General features: G+C 39.8%; 1 protein-coding gene across 6 annotated transcripts in view; it reads right to left on the bottom strand.

Moving 5' to 3' along the window:
- Positions 1 to 601: 601 nt before the first annotated feature.
- The window catches only part of HNRNPA3 (heterogeneous nuclear ribonucleoprotein A3), a 15460-nt gene continuing 513 nt past the window's right edge, over positions 602 to 15548 (bottom strand). For 2 of the 6 annotated variants that reach the window (XM_084643001.1, XM_084642997.1), the window contains exons 2-12: positions 12634 to 12736; positions 6264 to 6386; positions 6028 to 6174; positions 5735 to 5945; positions 5394 to 5483; positions 5201 to 5311; positions 5025 to 5099; positions 3921 to 4088; positions 1247 to 1372; positions 1094 to 1163; positions 602 to 993 (exon numbers count right to left, since the gene is read on the bottom strand). In XM_084643001.1, coding sequence (XP_084499127.1) covers positions 1111 to 1163; positions 1247 to 1372; positions 3921 to 4088; positions 5025 to 5099; positions 5201 to 5311; positions 5394 to 5483; positions 5735 to 5945; positions 6028 to 6174; positions 6264 to 6386; positions 12634 to 12699 — 1170 coding nt within the window. In that variant the 5' untranslated portion in view covers positions 12700 to 12736 and the 3' untranslated portion in view covers positions 602 to 993; positions 1094 to 1110. Of the gene's footprint in view, positions 994 to 1089; positions 1164 to 1246; positions 1373 to 3920; positions 4089 to 5024; positions 5100 to 5200; positions 5312 to 5393; positions 5484 to 5734; positions 5946 to 6027; positions 6175 to 6263; positions 6387 to 10048; positions 10153 to 12633; positions 12737 to 15548 lie in introns of those variants that run through there. The other 4 variants (XM_084642998.1, XM_084643000.1, XM_084642999.1 and 1 more) reach the window with 4 other exon arrangements.

The following is a 15548-nucleotide window of genomic DNA, read 5'->3' as shown; positions in this document are numbered from 1 at the left end:
GTAATAGGCACTTGAGTTTCACCCTTTTGAGCTTTACAAGAATTTGAAAAAGGTAAAAGCAAGTCCATCTCCTCTTCACCCAGAACTTGAACAAGAGACTGCAGATATCCCCTACATATCTCCAAATGAGACTGGAGGCAGTTTGAATGTAGCTAAAGAGAGTCTTGTTAAAATATTTATCATGCCTTATTTTCTTGCAGAGCCAGCACTAAGTAATACAGAACTACAAATTAAAAAATATGCACAAACCAAAAAGTAATTTGAAATTTTCATTTGAAAGTAAGCTTAATTCTATCATTCACAAACACTAGTTTAAATAACTCAATCCTAATACATCTAAACAAACTATTATGCAACATATGTTCTCTATTTGCATATATATATATATATATATAACTCATGTCAATGTGAGTTATATATACATTGAGACTAGACCCCTTAAGACTGCAAATCAGCAGGTGTTTCTACAGTTAAAGTTAACACAAAATGGTAATTGAGAAATGCATCAATCTTCTCTATTAACAAGAAACACCCTGAACTACATTTCTTTATTTTTGTTAAAGTCTGAACTAAAATGTGGAAAAACTGAACTACACAAATATTGAAAAGTTAAAAATTCCTTAATTGTTTTTTATTCCTGGTACCACTACCACGATTTACAGGGCAATATACCTGATGTAATGAAAGAAAAAAAGAAAAAAAAAAAAAAAGAAAGACAAAGCTACAACAGATAGAAGACCTCAGGAATGTACATCTAATTGACACTACATTGCATTAATCAATAGCTGCACTTTTTTGCAAACTGTGGCTATGGCAGTCCTGAACAAGAAGGGTTTTTCTGTTTAAGCTGCAGTAACTTTTCTGACTATGGATCATCGTTCCTTCTGTGGCAGATTTTACAGTTCCTCTAATGCATTTGGGACGACTGTCTCAAAGTAACCTGCAGCTTTCCTGACAACTCCTCGCTCTCTCTCTCCTGCTAAGAACTGTAGCCTGTTGAATACAGGATAAGAAAATTATTACTCAGTGAACAGCTGTATAAATTCTTCATCATTGTCATCTATATATATATATATATATATAACATACCCACCCTTTTTCTGGTTCAGTTTAGAATCTTCGGCCACCATAGCCACCACTGCCACCTCCAGATCCATAACCACCTACGAGTAACACACACATATATTTTTACGTAAAATTTCTTTGCAAGCGTTTAAAATTTTTTGCTCAAAGGAGTTATATTTACCACCATAGGGACTGCCTGAGCTTCTGCCACCAAAACTGCCACCTCCTTTCATGGGTCCATAGTTTGACTGCTGTTGTCCACTATAATTGCCAAAATCGTTATAGTTTCCACTGCCACCATAGTTACCTGAAACAAATTTTATTTATTTTTAATCATCCCTAATTTACCATCTAAGGCAGCTTCAAACACAAAAACCTGAAGAACCCCTCCAATTGGCCTCTGGTTGTATACTTAAGCTACAAAAGTGAAAGGCAAACTCAAAACTGGTATTGTTGATGTAGCCCTTAACAAAGAAGTTCTCTCCCCTCCCCACCAACAAAAGAAAAAACGTGAACCATCCATTTCTTACTTCCCCCTAAATCAGATGTGGTCTTAACTTTCTTATGAGGGAGAGCAATGTGGACAAGTTAGCGTTTATAATAGAGTTTTACACAATTCTGGTCATATGGCTTTCCACAGCCTCACACTAACCCATGCCAGTCCAACTTTCAACACCATCTTGGGGAAGAGAACATGTACTACCTCGCCTTTGACCAAGCGTCCACATCATTGTGTCACTCCTATTTCAACCTCCATTAAGACAGAAAATAAGTTTTTCTACTGAGGCACCCTAACCATAATTACCAAAATTAATTACCTTTCACCTGTAATTCAGTATCTCTAAGGCAGAACTTGTAGTAGGAACCCACAAATACTGCTATATTAGTTGCCGAAAAGAATAGGTAGATGAAGATTCTACAGTTAGAGATAACAGTTAAACAAGATGAACCCCTTTTAAGTCCTTGAAAGCTGCTAACTAGCTACCAACCAGACCTGGAAAAAGAAGTTATCCAGGAAGACTGAAGAGAGCTTGGATTTTTTCTTTATAGAAAAAAAACTCCTATCACCTCAGGCCCCACTCCTCAGTCTAGATCCAAAAAGGCCAGTTAACCATTAATGGCTTGGTTAGCCACGTACTTAACAAAAACACTATCTGGTTTAACTACTGAAATGCCTTTGTCGGGGGCTCTTAAGTCAGTTTAGGAGTGGCTGAACTAATATGACCGAGTTTAGCTAAATTTATGTTAGCCATTCCTTCACTGATTTAAGGAAGTTTCTGCCAAAGGGGCTCCACCGGCTTAACTAAATCAACTGAAAAGCCAATTTGTTAATCAGTGAGCTAATCCTATTAATCACTGCAATGCCTGAGAGTATAAAAGCCCCATAAACCCTGTCAACATGAGCAAAAAAATTTCCAATCAAGCCAGATAAGCTCATAAGATATAAAATACCTATATAGACAATTGTAATGTGTTTGGAAGAGTTTCCAATCAAGTTGATTGAAATTAGTGGAAAGACATTTTTGTTGTTGATAGGGTCTTAGTTACCTTTCAAAACAGACTCATCCTTTGGCCAGGTCTACACAGACCCCAGGGCAGGCCACAGGAGTGAGTTGTGGCATGCATTGCCAGGAGTATATGAATGTGAACTTGGTAGCTTTTATGCTCATGCTAGCAAGGTCTACACAGGGCATTTACAGCACAATGTTTTAGTGCATACTGCAACTCACACCCCCAAAGACAAGCCCTAGGTGGGCTTTGTGGGTATAGCTATAGGGGTATATTACAATGGCAGAGTGCTCTTAGTATAAGTTCAGCTTGTACCTTCACAACTGCTTTTGCTGGCATATCTTATTCCAGACACCAAGGGATGTACGCTACATTTGGAAAAAAAAGTTTTTCCAGTGTACCTGCATCCCACAGTAAGGATTTTTACCAGCACAGTTATGTTGATCAGGGATCACTCTCCTGACCAGTACAGCTATACTAGCAAAAATGTGTACTGCAGACCTGGTCTTTGTTCCAATACACAATTATACAACCAAAAACACTGAGTGTCCTCATTGAAAGCTGCATCTATAGACACTGGTGATAGTTCAACTTTTCAAAAATGCCCCTCCCTCCTTAGCCATTCATAACACACAGGGTCTTGTTAGCAAAGCAACCTTTTGCTAATAATTAAGCTGTATGTAATCCCTTTAACAACTTATATTGGTGGTTTGAGACTAATAAGCTTAATTGTCAAAAATAGCTTACATATCAAGATACGACAGTGGTAGTGACTAATTTCCTGACTTTTACAGTCTAATTAGTAATTTTGCATTCATTTCTTAATGAAAGAAAATGCAATAAACTGGAATACTTAGTGTTAGTATTTAAATGTTTTATACAGACTTTGATGGTCAAACCTTGTGGAGGATGGAGAAAGGGAAGTTTCATATCTTAACTTACTGGCCAAAATAGCAGTACACTGCAGGTTATGAAAGATGAAACTGAATACCTTCATGCCACGTTATACAGAATTTTGATATATTAAGTTGGGCATAGTCCTGGGAATGCTCTACTCCTCCTCGCTCAAGACATTAGACCAAAGTCTCTCCTCTATCTGCTTCCCCCCCTCACAAATTATGGTCATTGCTCTTTATAAGAATTCCTGAGCAATGGAAGACCGTACAATTAAGTATAAACATAAGGAAAATTCTCTTACCCCCTCTGTAATACCCTTATGTTGATTATATTTGGGGCCAAAGCCTAACCTCTGTCATTTCTAGAAGTGTTACTATATGCCATAATTTTAGGTTCTATAGAGTTTAGATTTATGAGCTACATTTTAAAGATCTGCAACTACTACTTACCGCCACCAAAATTTCCTCCTTCATTGTAACCATCGTATCCACCTCCTCCTCCACCACCACCACTGCCACCATATCCACCACCTGGGTTTCCGTATCCTGGTCCTCCTCCACCACCACCACCATAACCCCCTCTACTACTGTAACCAGGGCCACCTCCATAGTTCCCACCTAAAAAAGAAAGACTAGTCAGTGTACCACAAAAATTTAAGTGTTGATTTATGTAGAAAGAGTAAGTATGCTGCAACTGAAATGCTATGTTTTCTTCAGCTACAAGAATATTCTTTGATAAATTAATAGCTAGATAAGTCACAACACATTAGTCCATATGTCTGTACCAAAAGCAATAAAGTACCTTTAATTATATTTGCATCACTGCCATATGTTCTTGATTTATTTATTTTTATAAATAAATAAAAATAAAAGTAATAAATAAATGCACGCTGAAAAAGATTCAAATCAATATACTGCATAAGGGACCAATCCTGCAAACATTTCTTTGGGGAGTAACTTTACACACAAGAGTAGACCAGTGATCTCAATGTGACTACTTCACATGTGTTTGCAAAATCAGGTCTAAAATAGAACAGTGGACTATTTCCTCTATTGTTTTCAGAGGCAGAAGTGCCATTTGTCCATCAGCGAGATGTGTAACTTCTAGAAGTTCTGTCCAGACGTGGGTTTGGAGGCTTATCCAAACCCAAGTCAGCAGAGATTACAAGTTTATGAAATCTGTTACATATGAACCTCAGATATTAAGTCAACTTCCAGGTAATCTTGTCATGTCGGACACTTGAGGTTTCACGCAACAGCAGGCATAGGGACTGGAAAAAAGTTAACTTTCATTTAACTGTTTTCACTCAATGCATATTTGACTATCATTTACTTAAATGTAGATGTGTTTAAGGCTCAGTTTCCACTTGGATCAGTTTCATTTTAACCAACTTGCTCATCTCTAGGTAAAATGAAACTGCGCCGGAAAAAACACAACAAAGGAAGTCATTCAACTCATGTTGCACAATATCCAAGTAAACAATCACTGCCAAAATAATCTCATTTTCCAAGTCCAAAGCCAGTTCTGATCGAGTGGTATTAGGATATGCTTACCATCGCCAAATCCATTATATCCATCACCACTTCCAAAGCTTCCACTTCTCCCACCACCGCCACCACCATAGCCTCCTGGACCAAAAAAAAAAAAAAGAGGTTTTCATGAACAAATACAAGTCTGGTTGAGCCAACATCTCATTTTGATGAAATATGAAAGAGACTCAATCATCTACCTCTGCCACCAAAGTTTCCTCCTCGGCTGAAATTTCCACCACCACCACCACCACCTCCTCCTCCTCCAAAACTTCCACGACCCATGAAGTTGCCTGATCCACTCCCGCGACCTACAAGACATTTTACATATAGTAAATGAAATGCCAACTAATCTACGTAAAAATATCCCATTACGCACCACCCCAAACTCACCTCTCTGTGAGCTAGCAGTCTGCATCTCTTGCTTAGAAAGTGCTTTTTTCACTTCACAATTATGTCCATTTATAGTATGATATTTCTGAACTAAAAAATAAACATATTTTGAAATAGTTTCTCGTTTTCACTGTCCACTAGAACATGAGCTACACAAAGCTTAAATAAAAGCATAAGCACAGGTTAAAAGCAAAGATTATACTGCATGCAATACATTTCTTGTAGTGTGCTTTCAGTCAACTACTTGCTTACTAATAACACATTCCATGCATGGTTCAGGTCTATGTAAAATCAGAGTTATACTATTTCAAGTAATTTCACATTCTATAACAGTCACATACCAACAATTTTATCAACTGTATCATGATCATCAAAAGTTACAAAAGCAAATCCTCTTTTCTTTCCACTCTGCCTATCTTCCATGACTTCTATGGTTTCAATCTTGCCATATTTTTCAAAGTAGTCTCTTAAATTATACTCTTCTGTATCTTCTTTAATTCCACCAACAAATATTTTCTTTACTGTTAAGTGTGCTCCAGGCTTTACAGAATCCTAGAAGGCCAGAAATTATATTTAGTACTTTATATTTCTCAGGACTGGATATACTCAGTACAAATTAAATGGATTAACTTACTTCTCTAGAAACTGCTCTCTTGGGCTCAACCACACGCCCATCAACTTTATGTGGTCGAGCACTCATTGCAGCATCTACCTCTTCCACACAGGAGTATGTCACAAAGCCAAAGCCTCTGGAACGTTTTGTTTGTGGGTCTCTCATCACCTACAAGAGCATAAGAGACATAGTATCACCTTACTACCTTTAGATATTTACATTGTTTCAGAAACATTTTTTGAATTATGACAACTTACCACACAGTCTGTGAGCGTGCCCCATTTTTCAAAATGTTCTCTTAAGCTATCATCTGTTGTTTCAAAGCTCAGGCCTCCAATGAACAGTTTTCTCAACTGTTCTGGCTCCTTTGGGTCATGGCCCTGCAAAAACAAGACATTCTCTCATAAAGCCACACCAAACACTTATGTCCTGTAAAGTTAAGTTTGGTAGCATTACTAACAATTCTTCTGAGTTTTTTTTCATAATATAAATATTTACATAAAATTATTTTTGTTAACAATAAAAAATGTTTAACATTTGGTGAAGAACAACTGTAAGTAATTTCAGTTGTTAACTTCTTTAGTGATGAGTGGTTTTGTTTAGAAGGCTAGAATTCTGGTTTTGAATTTTAATATTAAGTTTGGTCCTACCTAGAGCTAGATACAAGAGTATCAAACAGTTTATTTTTAAAGTGTATCCAAGTATCTATGGCATGTTAATGCTATTTGATATGCAAGTTTCAGGAACTATACCCCATGGATTTAATTATAAGTGAACCACCACTATATACTGACAAATAGCTTCTACAGGGTTAAAAATAAAGCAAGACACCCCAAACCAAAGGCACTGTCAAGAAACTGAAGACCAGAGTCTCAGTGGTCTGAGAACATGCTGTTTTGCTAGATTTAAGTGACCAGTGATTTTGGGAGCCCAACTTGACATACTATAAAGGGGCCCAAATTTTCAGAGGATGAGATCTTTCAAGATAAGCAACCAAAAACTAAGATATAAAAATCAGTCACTTTTAGAGCATCTTGGCCCCTGTACAGAGGCAAATAAAGTTGTAAAAGCTTTATTATAGCAAGATTCAAATTTCTCCTTTGCCAACCTTTCTGACTAGACAGCAAGAATTCCAACCACCACCAGCCATTAGCTAGGTTAGGCTGAAAGTGTAACAAAAAGCACTGTGGCCCACACCTTGTCCAAGAGCGAAACAAGGTCTTGTCTAAATGGCAGAGTTGCACTGATTTACCTGAAGCTGTTATTTTAAAAACAGATTTAGTTAAACTGCTGCAAAAAGCTGCATGAACATGTGAAGACAGCTCTTAAAATGTGACTCTTATAGAACACCAAAGTGCTTCCCAATATTAGTGAAGCAACTACAAGTATTTTTAAAGAACATTTAGGTCATGTTAGAACATGTTCTATGACTTATTTTTGTAGATCAAATTTAAGACATTTTTGGAAATTTGAATTAAGTGTAAGCTTACTTTACGTCTTCATTCAACAAACATTTTTTTAAAAAGCCACATTGTAAAGTATCTTGAAACACTAACTCTCACAACAGTGCTGTGTGAAAAATTGGCCCCAAGATGCTTTCTTGAGCTGTGCCCATCAAACAAGGTTAAAGCTGGAGGAACATCTACTGGAAAATAAAAGTAAGGAAAAGCTTGTTTCTAGTTTAGTTGAGCTAAATTTTAATGTAAGCTAGTAAAATGAAATGCAGTTTAGTTTTCCAGAGCGCAGCTTCTCAGGGCATTCTTTAACAGTATATTTTCAATTTTGTTTTTAAGTTTAAAGATGTAAGGGTTCTCTCCTTCCTATTAGTTTCAAGCGACTTAAGCAATGAAGGAGATAACTGACAAAGTACTGACAATGTACAACATTTTCTGGCAAACTTCCCAATTATTGTAACCACAGGTTTTACTAAACTACACAGTAGGTTAAAAATTAAGAGTGTTTTTCAAGTTGATACCATCTCTAAGTCTACTGGGCAACTCATACAACAGCTCATGTGGAAAAAGAGGAAGAATATTGTAATGTTTCATGAAAGCATAGTCACAAAATAAGAAATAGGAAACACCCCAGAGTGGAGTGCTGGCACAAGGCCCTGTGCACAATTAAAGCCCTACAGTGGGGATGTGCATGAGGGACCCATTGCATTTGCTCCCAACAGGCTAATGTGGGGCAGATACAGGGCAAGCTGAAGGACGGCTGATTGTAGATACAACTATATGGATCAAGTAACCCTGGCCTCAGACAGATGTGATCTGCCACTCCAATCTGCAAGTAGAGCATTCCAGTCCTCCTCTCAGGTTAGGGAAGGTCATTTGGCTTTTTTCAGAAAAAATGTTTTTCCCTTTGAGTGAATGCAATTTGGCTGCTTTGAAGGACAACATATTTGTAAGTTACTTGTTCAAGAGTGCTTAGCAAACAAATGCTTAATACTGAATTTTGTACCACTTCTGGGAAATATTCAATTAAGTGGGTTCCAAACTATAGTGCAAAGACCTATGGCTGGTGGTTCATGAAGAGCTGGCTCTCATTTTCAGTTGAGAAACTGTATAGGTAGCAAAAGCATCCCCCCCCCCACATTAGTTTTATATTTTAAACTGACTTAGTTACTATACAAATAGTATGTAATGGTTAAGTGGAGAGGGGAGGATTTCAGGGGTCCTGTGACTGCAAGTGGGAGACATGGTTCTTGAAATACTTTAAATGGTCCAGACTCTGAAAATATTTGAGTACCTTTACTTCAAATACTTTAGTTACATCTGTATTTAAAATTTTTAAAGGTTCAAGTTTAGTCATAGTGTAATTACTGCTTGATACTAACTGCAATATAGTGTAATCAGCAGCATTCATAATTTTACATGAAGACTCAGTATTTAACCTACAACATGTTTTTTACATTTACATTAGCTAGCTTTGTTTTTGATTGTATATGGACAGACTCCTTTCCCTGCTGTGCCTGTCTGCTTTAGTCTTAGCAGGCACTGACTTTATAGAAGTAAAGGTCTTGAATATTTCAAACTTGCCTGCTCACATTAATGGAGCAAAAGGAAGTGTGAAGAAAAGCTATCTCAACATGAATTTTGTTTGGCAGTTCAGCATGCTAACAGAGAAACTGAGCTGGGTTCCTCCTTTGTTAAAAGGGATCTGCAAAGAGAAAAATTGGACCTGGGTCCCTTTTGTTCTTTGACATGTAGCAGGTCTGCCATTTTAATATAAATATACAAATAAGAGAAATTCAGGTCTTAGCTTATGCTCCAGGAACATGACTGGAGAACTGAAAAGAGTCATTCTTGGTGGAAGGGGAATTCTGCTATCACATTCTCCCCCTGGTTGGTGCACACACTGCAGCCTTTCCTTGGGATTTCACTGTGTTCTCACTGGGCAAGAAGGAATAGATCTTGGTGTATTAATTTCTCCCTGAGGCAGAAGGTATTTTGCTGGGTACTGCACTCTCCTCATGGCGATTTATTTTGGCATGAGAGTTCTGAAAAGGGGATGCTTCTATTTTAGAGAAGCTCTCCAGAAAATTATTTTTTTTCCCCCCTGTGAGTTTGTCACTTGTGAAGCAGGGGTACCTTGTTAAGGATTTCATTCGCTATGGGGATGGATGGCTGGGGTTTTCTGGATGTTAGTTTCTTGGGGATGGGATCAGCATTGTCCCTCAAGCGTGTGTGGAATGGACTGTAGTGTTAGTCTCCAAGACTGAAGATTATGCTGAATATTACACTTCTCCTATCAGCTACGTTCAGCCTGTTCTCTTCCCGAGCAGATGGTTACAATGAAAAGGAAACGCAGCCCCTTACACAGGAGAAGGGAAACCTGCCCCAAGCCCACACTGCGGGCCTGCGCGCCATTTCGCGGCGCCGAGACGCCTATGCAAGGGGCGCATTCCGGAACGAGAAGCGGCCAGTCTGTGCTGCGACCCGGCACAGGCAGCACGCTCCGCCGCCAGCCTCCCTCCTCCCTCCCGGCAGCCTAGGTCAGCTGCCACGCTCCCTCCGCGCGGCGCTAGCGCGGCGGCGGTTACCTCCATTTTGTGACCGGACACAAGTCGCCGCGTTCACCCTCGCCTCAATATGGAGCAGAGAGGAAAGAGGGATCACGTGATAGGGGAAAGGCGGGCTTGAAACCAGCGCGCGCACCCAGCTGTCGCTTACTGGCCAGGGGAGGAGAGCGAGGGCGAGGGCCTGTTCCTCTTTCTCCGTCTCCAACGACCTGACGGTATCTCCTGTGAGAGCAGCGTCTCTGGCCCCATATACGAGACCAACGTTTTCTGTTTGGTGCCCCCAGGATCGTTGTACTAAGCAGCCACAACAGGCGCGCATGAGGAAGGGGCGAAATACAAGACACAGCCGGGCGCGAACGCTGTGTCTTCCTTACGTCTCTGTACTTCCCTTGCACAGGCATCCCCAGATCCTAGCATTTCCACCTACATATGGAGACCGCTGCCAAAAACCCCTCTGCAAGCCCCCACAGCACTCCATAAGAATCCTACTTTGTCTGGATTCGCTGCAAGCTAGCCACTGAAGACTAAAAAGCACTTAAATGCAACACCAAATTAACTTTTGGGAAGCAGCTCCAACACCAGTTCATTTGTTTCATATTTATAGCACAACAGCTTCTGAGGATCACCCTTCTAGATTACAGTGCTTTCCCAGATTATTTACAGGTGCTCTTTTCACAGCCCCAGATATCAGTATCCTTTATCAACAGGAAAAAGGCATGCAGATAGGAACTGTGGAGAAGCTTGTGTTGGCACTGTCAGTGTATATAAACTGATCTGCAGGGACCAACCCTAGCTAAGAATAAGATATGGCAGCACAATCTTCAAGCCTATTCAACCACTAAGTATTTTCAGAGTCCAAAAGTAAGACTGACAGTTAGTGACAGTGTTTGGTGGACACACTTGTCCTGTGGAAAACTGGCTGCAGATTTGTCATGGCATTTTTAATCAAGAAAATCAGCACAATCATGGTAAATTTAGTAAAAGCCATAGGTTATGATTTTTTATAAAATACTTTAACATAATACCTTGTTAAAATCATAGGCCAGCATCTACAGCCTTTCCTCTGTTGTGTTCTCCTTACCCTGCTGAGGGGGCACTGACATCCACAACAATATCATTATCCTCTACACAGCAACTCTAATCTTGGCCCAATGAAGAAGGGGATGGAGGCTGAAGAGCAAGCCTGCCCTACATTCATACCAGTGGCAGCTCCTACATCCTGTAGGACTTAGCCTGGTTCCCTGCTCTGGATATTGCAATCTACTGCATGGAATCACATCAGCACTCAGGTTTGGCCTGGTCACCCCTCAGTCGTGGTGGCACTGCACCCCTGTGCACATCTTGCAAAGCCCTGAATGGAGAACCAGGCCCAACCCCATAGGAGCCACCACTGAGCGGCGAATGTGGGGCAGGCTTGCTCTGACATACCCCCATCCTCAGGGCCTCCCCTCTTCACCAGGCTGGCAGGCCAACCCACCTAGAGCCTTCCTGCATGGCAGTCAGAGAAACCACATCCATAACATTTTCACCACCATGAAATCTGCAGCCCTAAAATGACCATTAAACTCATTTTGTGCTTGTGGGTTCAGATGCTGAGTGACTGATGTTATTTTTTTGCATCTTTGGATAAAATGTAATAGTTATGGCATTGTTTTTAAAAGGTTTAATGACCACTTTTGGTACAAAATATCGTTACGCACAACTACAAAATGGGGAACAAATGGCAAGGTGGTAGTACCACTGAAAAGTATCTGGGAGGGTATAATAGATCAAATTGAATGAGACAGTATGAAGAAGTTTAAAAGGGCTCGTATTCTTGGGTGTATTAACAGGAGTGTTGTATATAAGACACAGGAAGTAACTCTTCAACTGTAATTGGCACTGGTGAGGCTTCAGCTGGAGTACTGGGTCCAGTTCTGGGTGCCACACTTTAGAAAAGATGCAGGTAAATTGGAGTGAGTCCAAAGGAGAGGAACAGAAGTGATAAAAGGTTTAGAAAGCCTGACCTATAAGGAAAGGTTACAAAATCTAGGCATTTTTAGTTCCGAGAAAAGACTGAGGGTCCTGATAGGGAAGTTGTCACTTCCACGAGGTATAGCTCACTTCCATTCTCAGAGGTTGTAAGGAATGTTCATTTTAGTTACAGATAGCCTGTCTTGCCTCCCATTGAGAGCAATGGAAGGAATTCTGAACAAGGTCAAGAATTCATTCATTTACTGCTGATGCTCCTGTGATCATAAGCAGTAAAGCAGAAAACACCTCAATCAATAGTGAAAACTGGCAACTTTGAGGACATTTGTAAGATAAATTTTGTTATAGTAACTGTAGAGAAGTATAGATTTCATCTTGTTCTCAGAGTCTATCCTGTAGAAGTAATAAACTACACAACATTTTAGTAAACAAGTTTGTTGTTCAGACCTTGTTTTGTTTCGGTTTTTGTAATGCAAGGGACAGGAGTGTCTGAACAAGTGGTTAATAGAGCCCACCAGGCATGAATGGTGTAGTGTTGTTATATACCTGGCATAAAAGCATTCATACAGACAGACAAGACTCATCTACCCACACAGGAGAACCAGAATGAATTTAAGAAATAAAGGAAACACTACCTGTGAAGATCTTCTTCCTTTCCTCTTGTAGTCTTCAATATCTCTCTCCTCTTTGATCCCAGACATTTTGGAAGGATGCACTAACTCAATTGCTCCTTTTAACCTAGGTAACAAGCAGTGAGTCAGTATTTACCTCTGTGGGTCTTTCTTCCCCATATGTAAAGAAGCAGGCCTTTCCATGGGCTGGAACAAAAGAGTGGCTTTACTAAGAGGGACAGGGTATGCCAGTGGGGTAAAGCTCTATGAAAAAAATAGTAGAACAAGTTATGAGCCAGTAGATGGAAGCTTAGAGGAAGAGTGCTACAACAGGATTTGTTTGTGTTTAACCTTTAGGTTATTTTTAAGATAGTTACTCTAATTGCTAGTTAGGGAAGTGAGGTCTGAAAACATGTTTCAGAGCTGATTTATAAAACACCATGAAATCTGACATATGTTGACTATGATAGCTATACAACAGCAGATATCCACCTTACTACATAAAATTTTATTTCTCGTCTTAGATTCTGTTCCTGATATCCTTTAAAGGAGTGGTGGGCAACCCGCAGCCCATTAGGGTAAACTGCAGGTTGCCCACCATTGCTTTAAAGCCTCCAATGTTTAAAAAATATTGTTTGTTAACAGGATGATTTCCCTACTTTACTGGGTATGTTTCCCCGTGTGTTCTACTCACTGAACAAGTAGCCTACAAGACTGGAGCACTATAACATGGGAAAAACCATTGCCATAACAGCAAATATTGCTCTAATGCTTTACTTTAGACATTAATGCAAGAATCCTCTAATGCCACTGTGGGTTTCTGCTAGTTCAGAAAGTCCAAAATAGTGATCAGTTGACCACTAGTGATCTGTATATAGAGTACAACTGGTCACATGGTTTTGTCTCATCTTTGTTTCCCATTGTAAGTTTCATTAAAGCTAAAAACCTATAACATTTCTAATACCTGTCTTGTAAACAACTGCTTACAGTTACCAAGGGCACATGCAGTCACAAATAAGGGAGGTAGTCAACAAGACACTCTTCAAAATTGAAAAGCGTCTGAGCTCACATGCTAAATCAGCAGTTCTCAAACTGTAGGTTGGGACCCCAAAGTGGGTCAGGATCCTGTTTTAATGGGGTTGCCAGGGATGGCATTAGACTTGCTGAGGCCCAGGGCTGAAGTCAAAACCCGAGGCCCACTACCCTGGGCTGAAGCCAAAACCCAAAGGCTTCAGCCTCAGATAGTGGGGCTCAGGTTACAGGCTCCCCCCCCCCCCCCGGGCTAAAACTCTTGGGCTTCGGCTTTGCTTCCCCCATTTCCCCCGCAGCGGGGCTTGGGCAGGCTCAGGCTTCTGTCCCTCCTTGTGAAGTCATGTAGTAATTTTTGTTGTCAGAACGGGGTCACGGTGCAATGAATTTTGAGAACCCCTGTACTAGATTATTGTCCTTTAACAAGTGAAGGACAGCATGTCCCCTCTGCTCCCTGGTTATTTCAGTTAACACTGAAATTTAGTCCCCCAATTTCCTCTACACTTTTAAATTAATAGCTGGAAACGACTGCACACAGGTTTAGTCACCATACGAAATTTACAATATAATCTACTCAGCAAAGAAATATTCTGGTAAATGTATTCCAACGTGGGAGTAAAGTATAAGCTGAAAAACACAAGGACATTTTTTCTCTGCCCTGGTGATAATTCAGTCAGTTTACTAAATTTAGCTTTTATATACTGTCTTTTACAGGATATATAAAAATTAGTGATTTCAGTGTACTTTTTTTATTTCAGGCACTAAAGAATATCCTGGAAAAGGCAGAGACCCCAGTTAGTAAGAGTCAGATGTACAGTTCTTCAGAGGGCAAGTAGTATCATAATCTAAAATTATCCCATATATCAAAGTATGCAAAATATTTTGTTACTAATAAGAACCCCCAATAAGGGAAAAATAGTTTTAATATTGTATGTTGGTTTTAGATTTAATTCTAACAATACAGTTAACTTATTCAGCGAAATATAGCAATGTAGAATCTAGTAAATCAGGAGCAATTTTATGGATTATTCCAACAATGGTATTTGAAAAATGTAATTAGTAAACCAAGTAACTGCTTGACCATCACATGTGCAAGTTACCAAACAGAACTATTTGCTTTTTAGGTAGGCAGTCTACACATTTAATGCATGCAATAGATAAAAGTTTTGATTCTACATTAAATGAGAATGAACATTTATCCTGTAAACTAAAAAAAAAAAAAAAAAGACAAGATTTACATAAACTTTAATTTGACCAGATTTTAATCAAAATTTAAACGCTGTGATTTAAAACAATCCACCCTGTTTAGAAGCAAAAGCTTTTATAGGAGCATTTATGAAGTACCATCAGAGCATCTCTGTTGTCCTTGAACGTGATCTACCTCATTGCTAAGTTTTGTGCAGCTTCATACATGTCATTTCAGAAGTAAAAGTCACCAATTTCTCTCTCAAGATTCCTTACAGCAGATGTTGGAGAAAATAGGAGTCTATTCCCTATACACTTCAGAAGCAAGGAATTATGGGTAGCTGGAGGTGGTGGAACCAGGAATTGGAGGCAGTCAGGGGCTGCCAAAGGGGAGCATGTGTGGGTTTTCACGCATGCTAGCACAGGCCTGGGGGAGTTGTTAGAGGTGTGGGAGGAGATTCCCCAATCTGTTCCCCATTTTAGACCTCTATTGTGCCTTTTTAAAGTTCTAAATCCCCTCGATTTCCTATCAGCAGCTGTTGTCACCGCAAGCTAGGCTCAATGCAGGCCAGCACTAGCAGGAGGGGTAGAGAGATTGCCTGAAATCTGGTGCCACAATGAACACAGGAGATCAGAAGGAGATATTACTGTCTGCTTAGAGGCCAGCTGAATGCATGAGATATCAACTGGGATGCAGACAGGCCTGATGGGCTTGCAATCATGCA

Source organism: Lepidochelys olivacea (genome assembly GCF_965140295.1).
Source record: "Lepidochelys olivacea isolate rLepOli2 genome assembly, chromosome: 11".
NCBI classification, from domain to species: Eukaryota; Metazoa; Chordata; order Testudines; family Cheloniidae; genus Lepidochelys; species Lepidochelys olivacea.
Note: the sequence above shows the minus strand (reverse complement) of the source record. Positions and strands in the feature narration are given on the sequence as shown.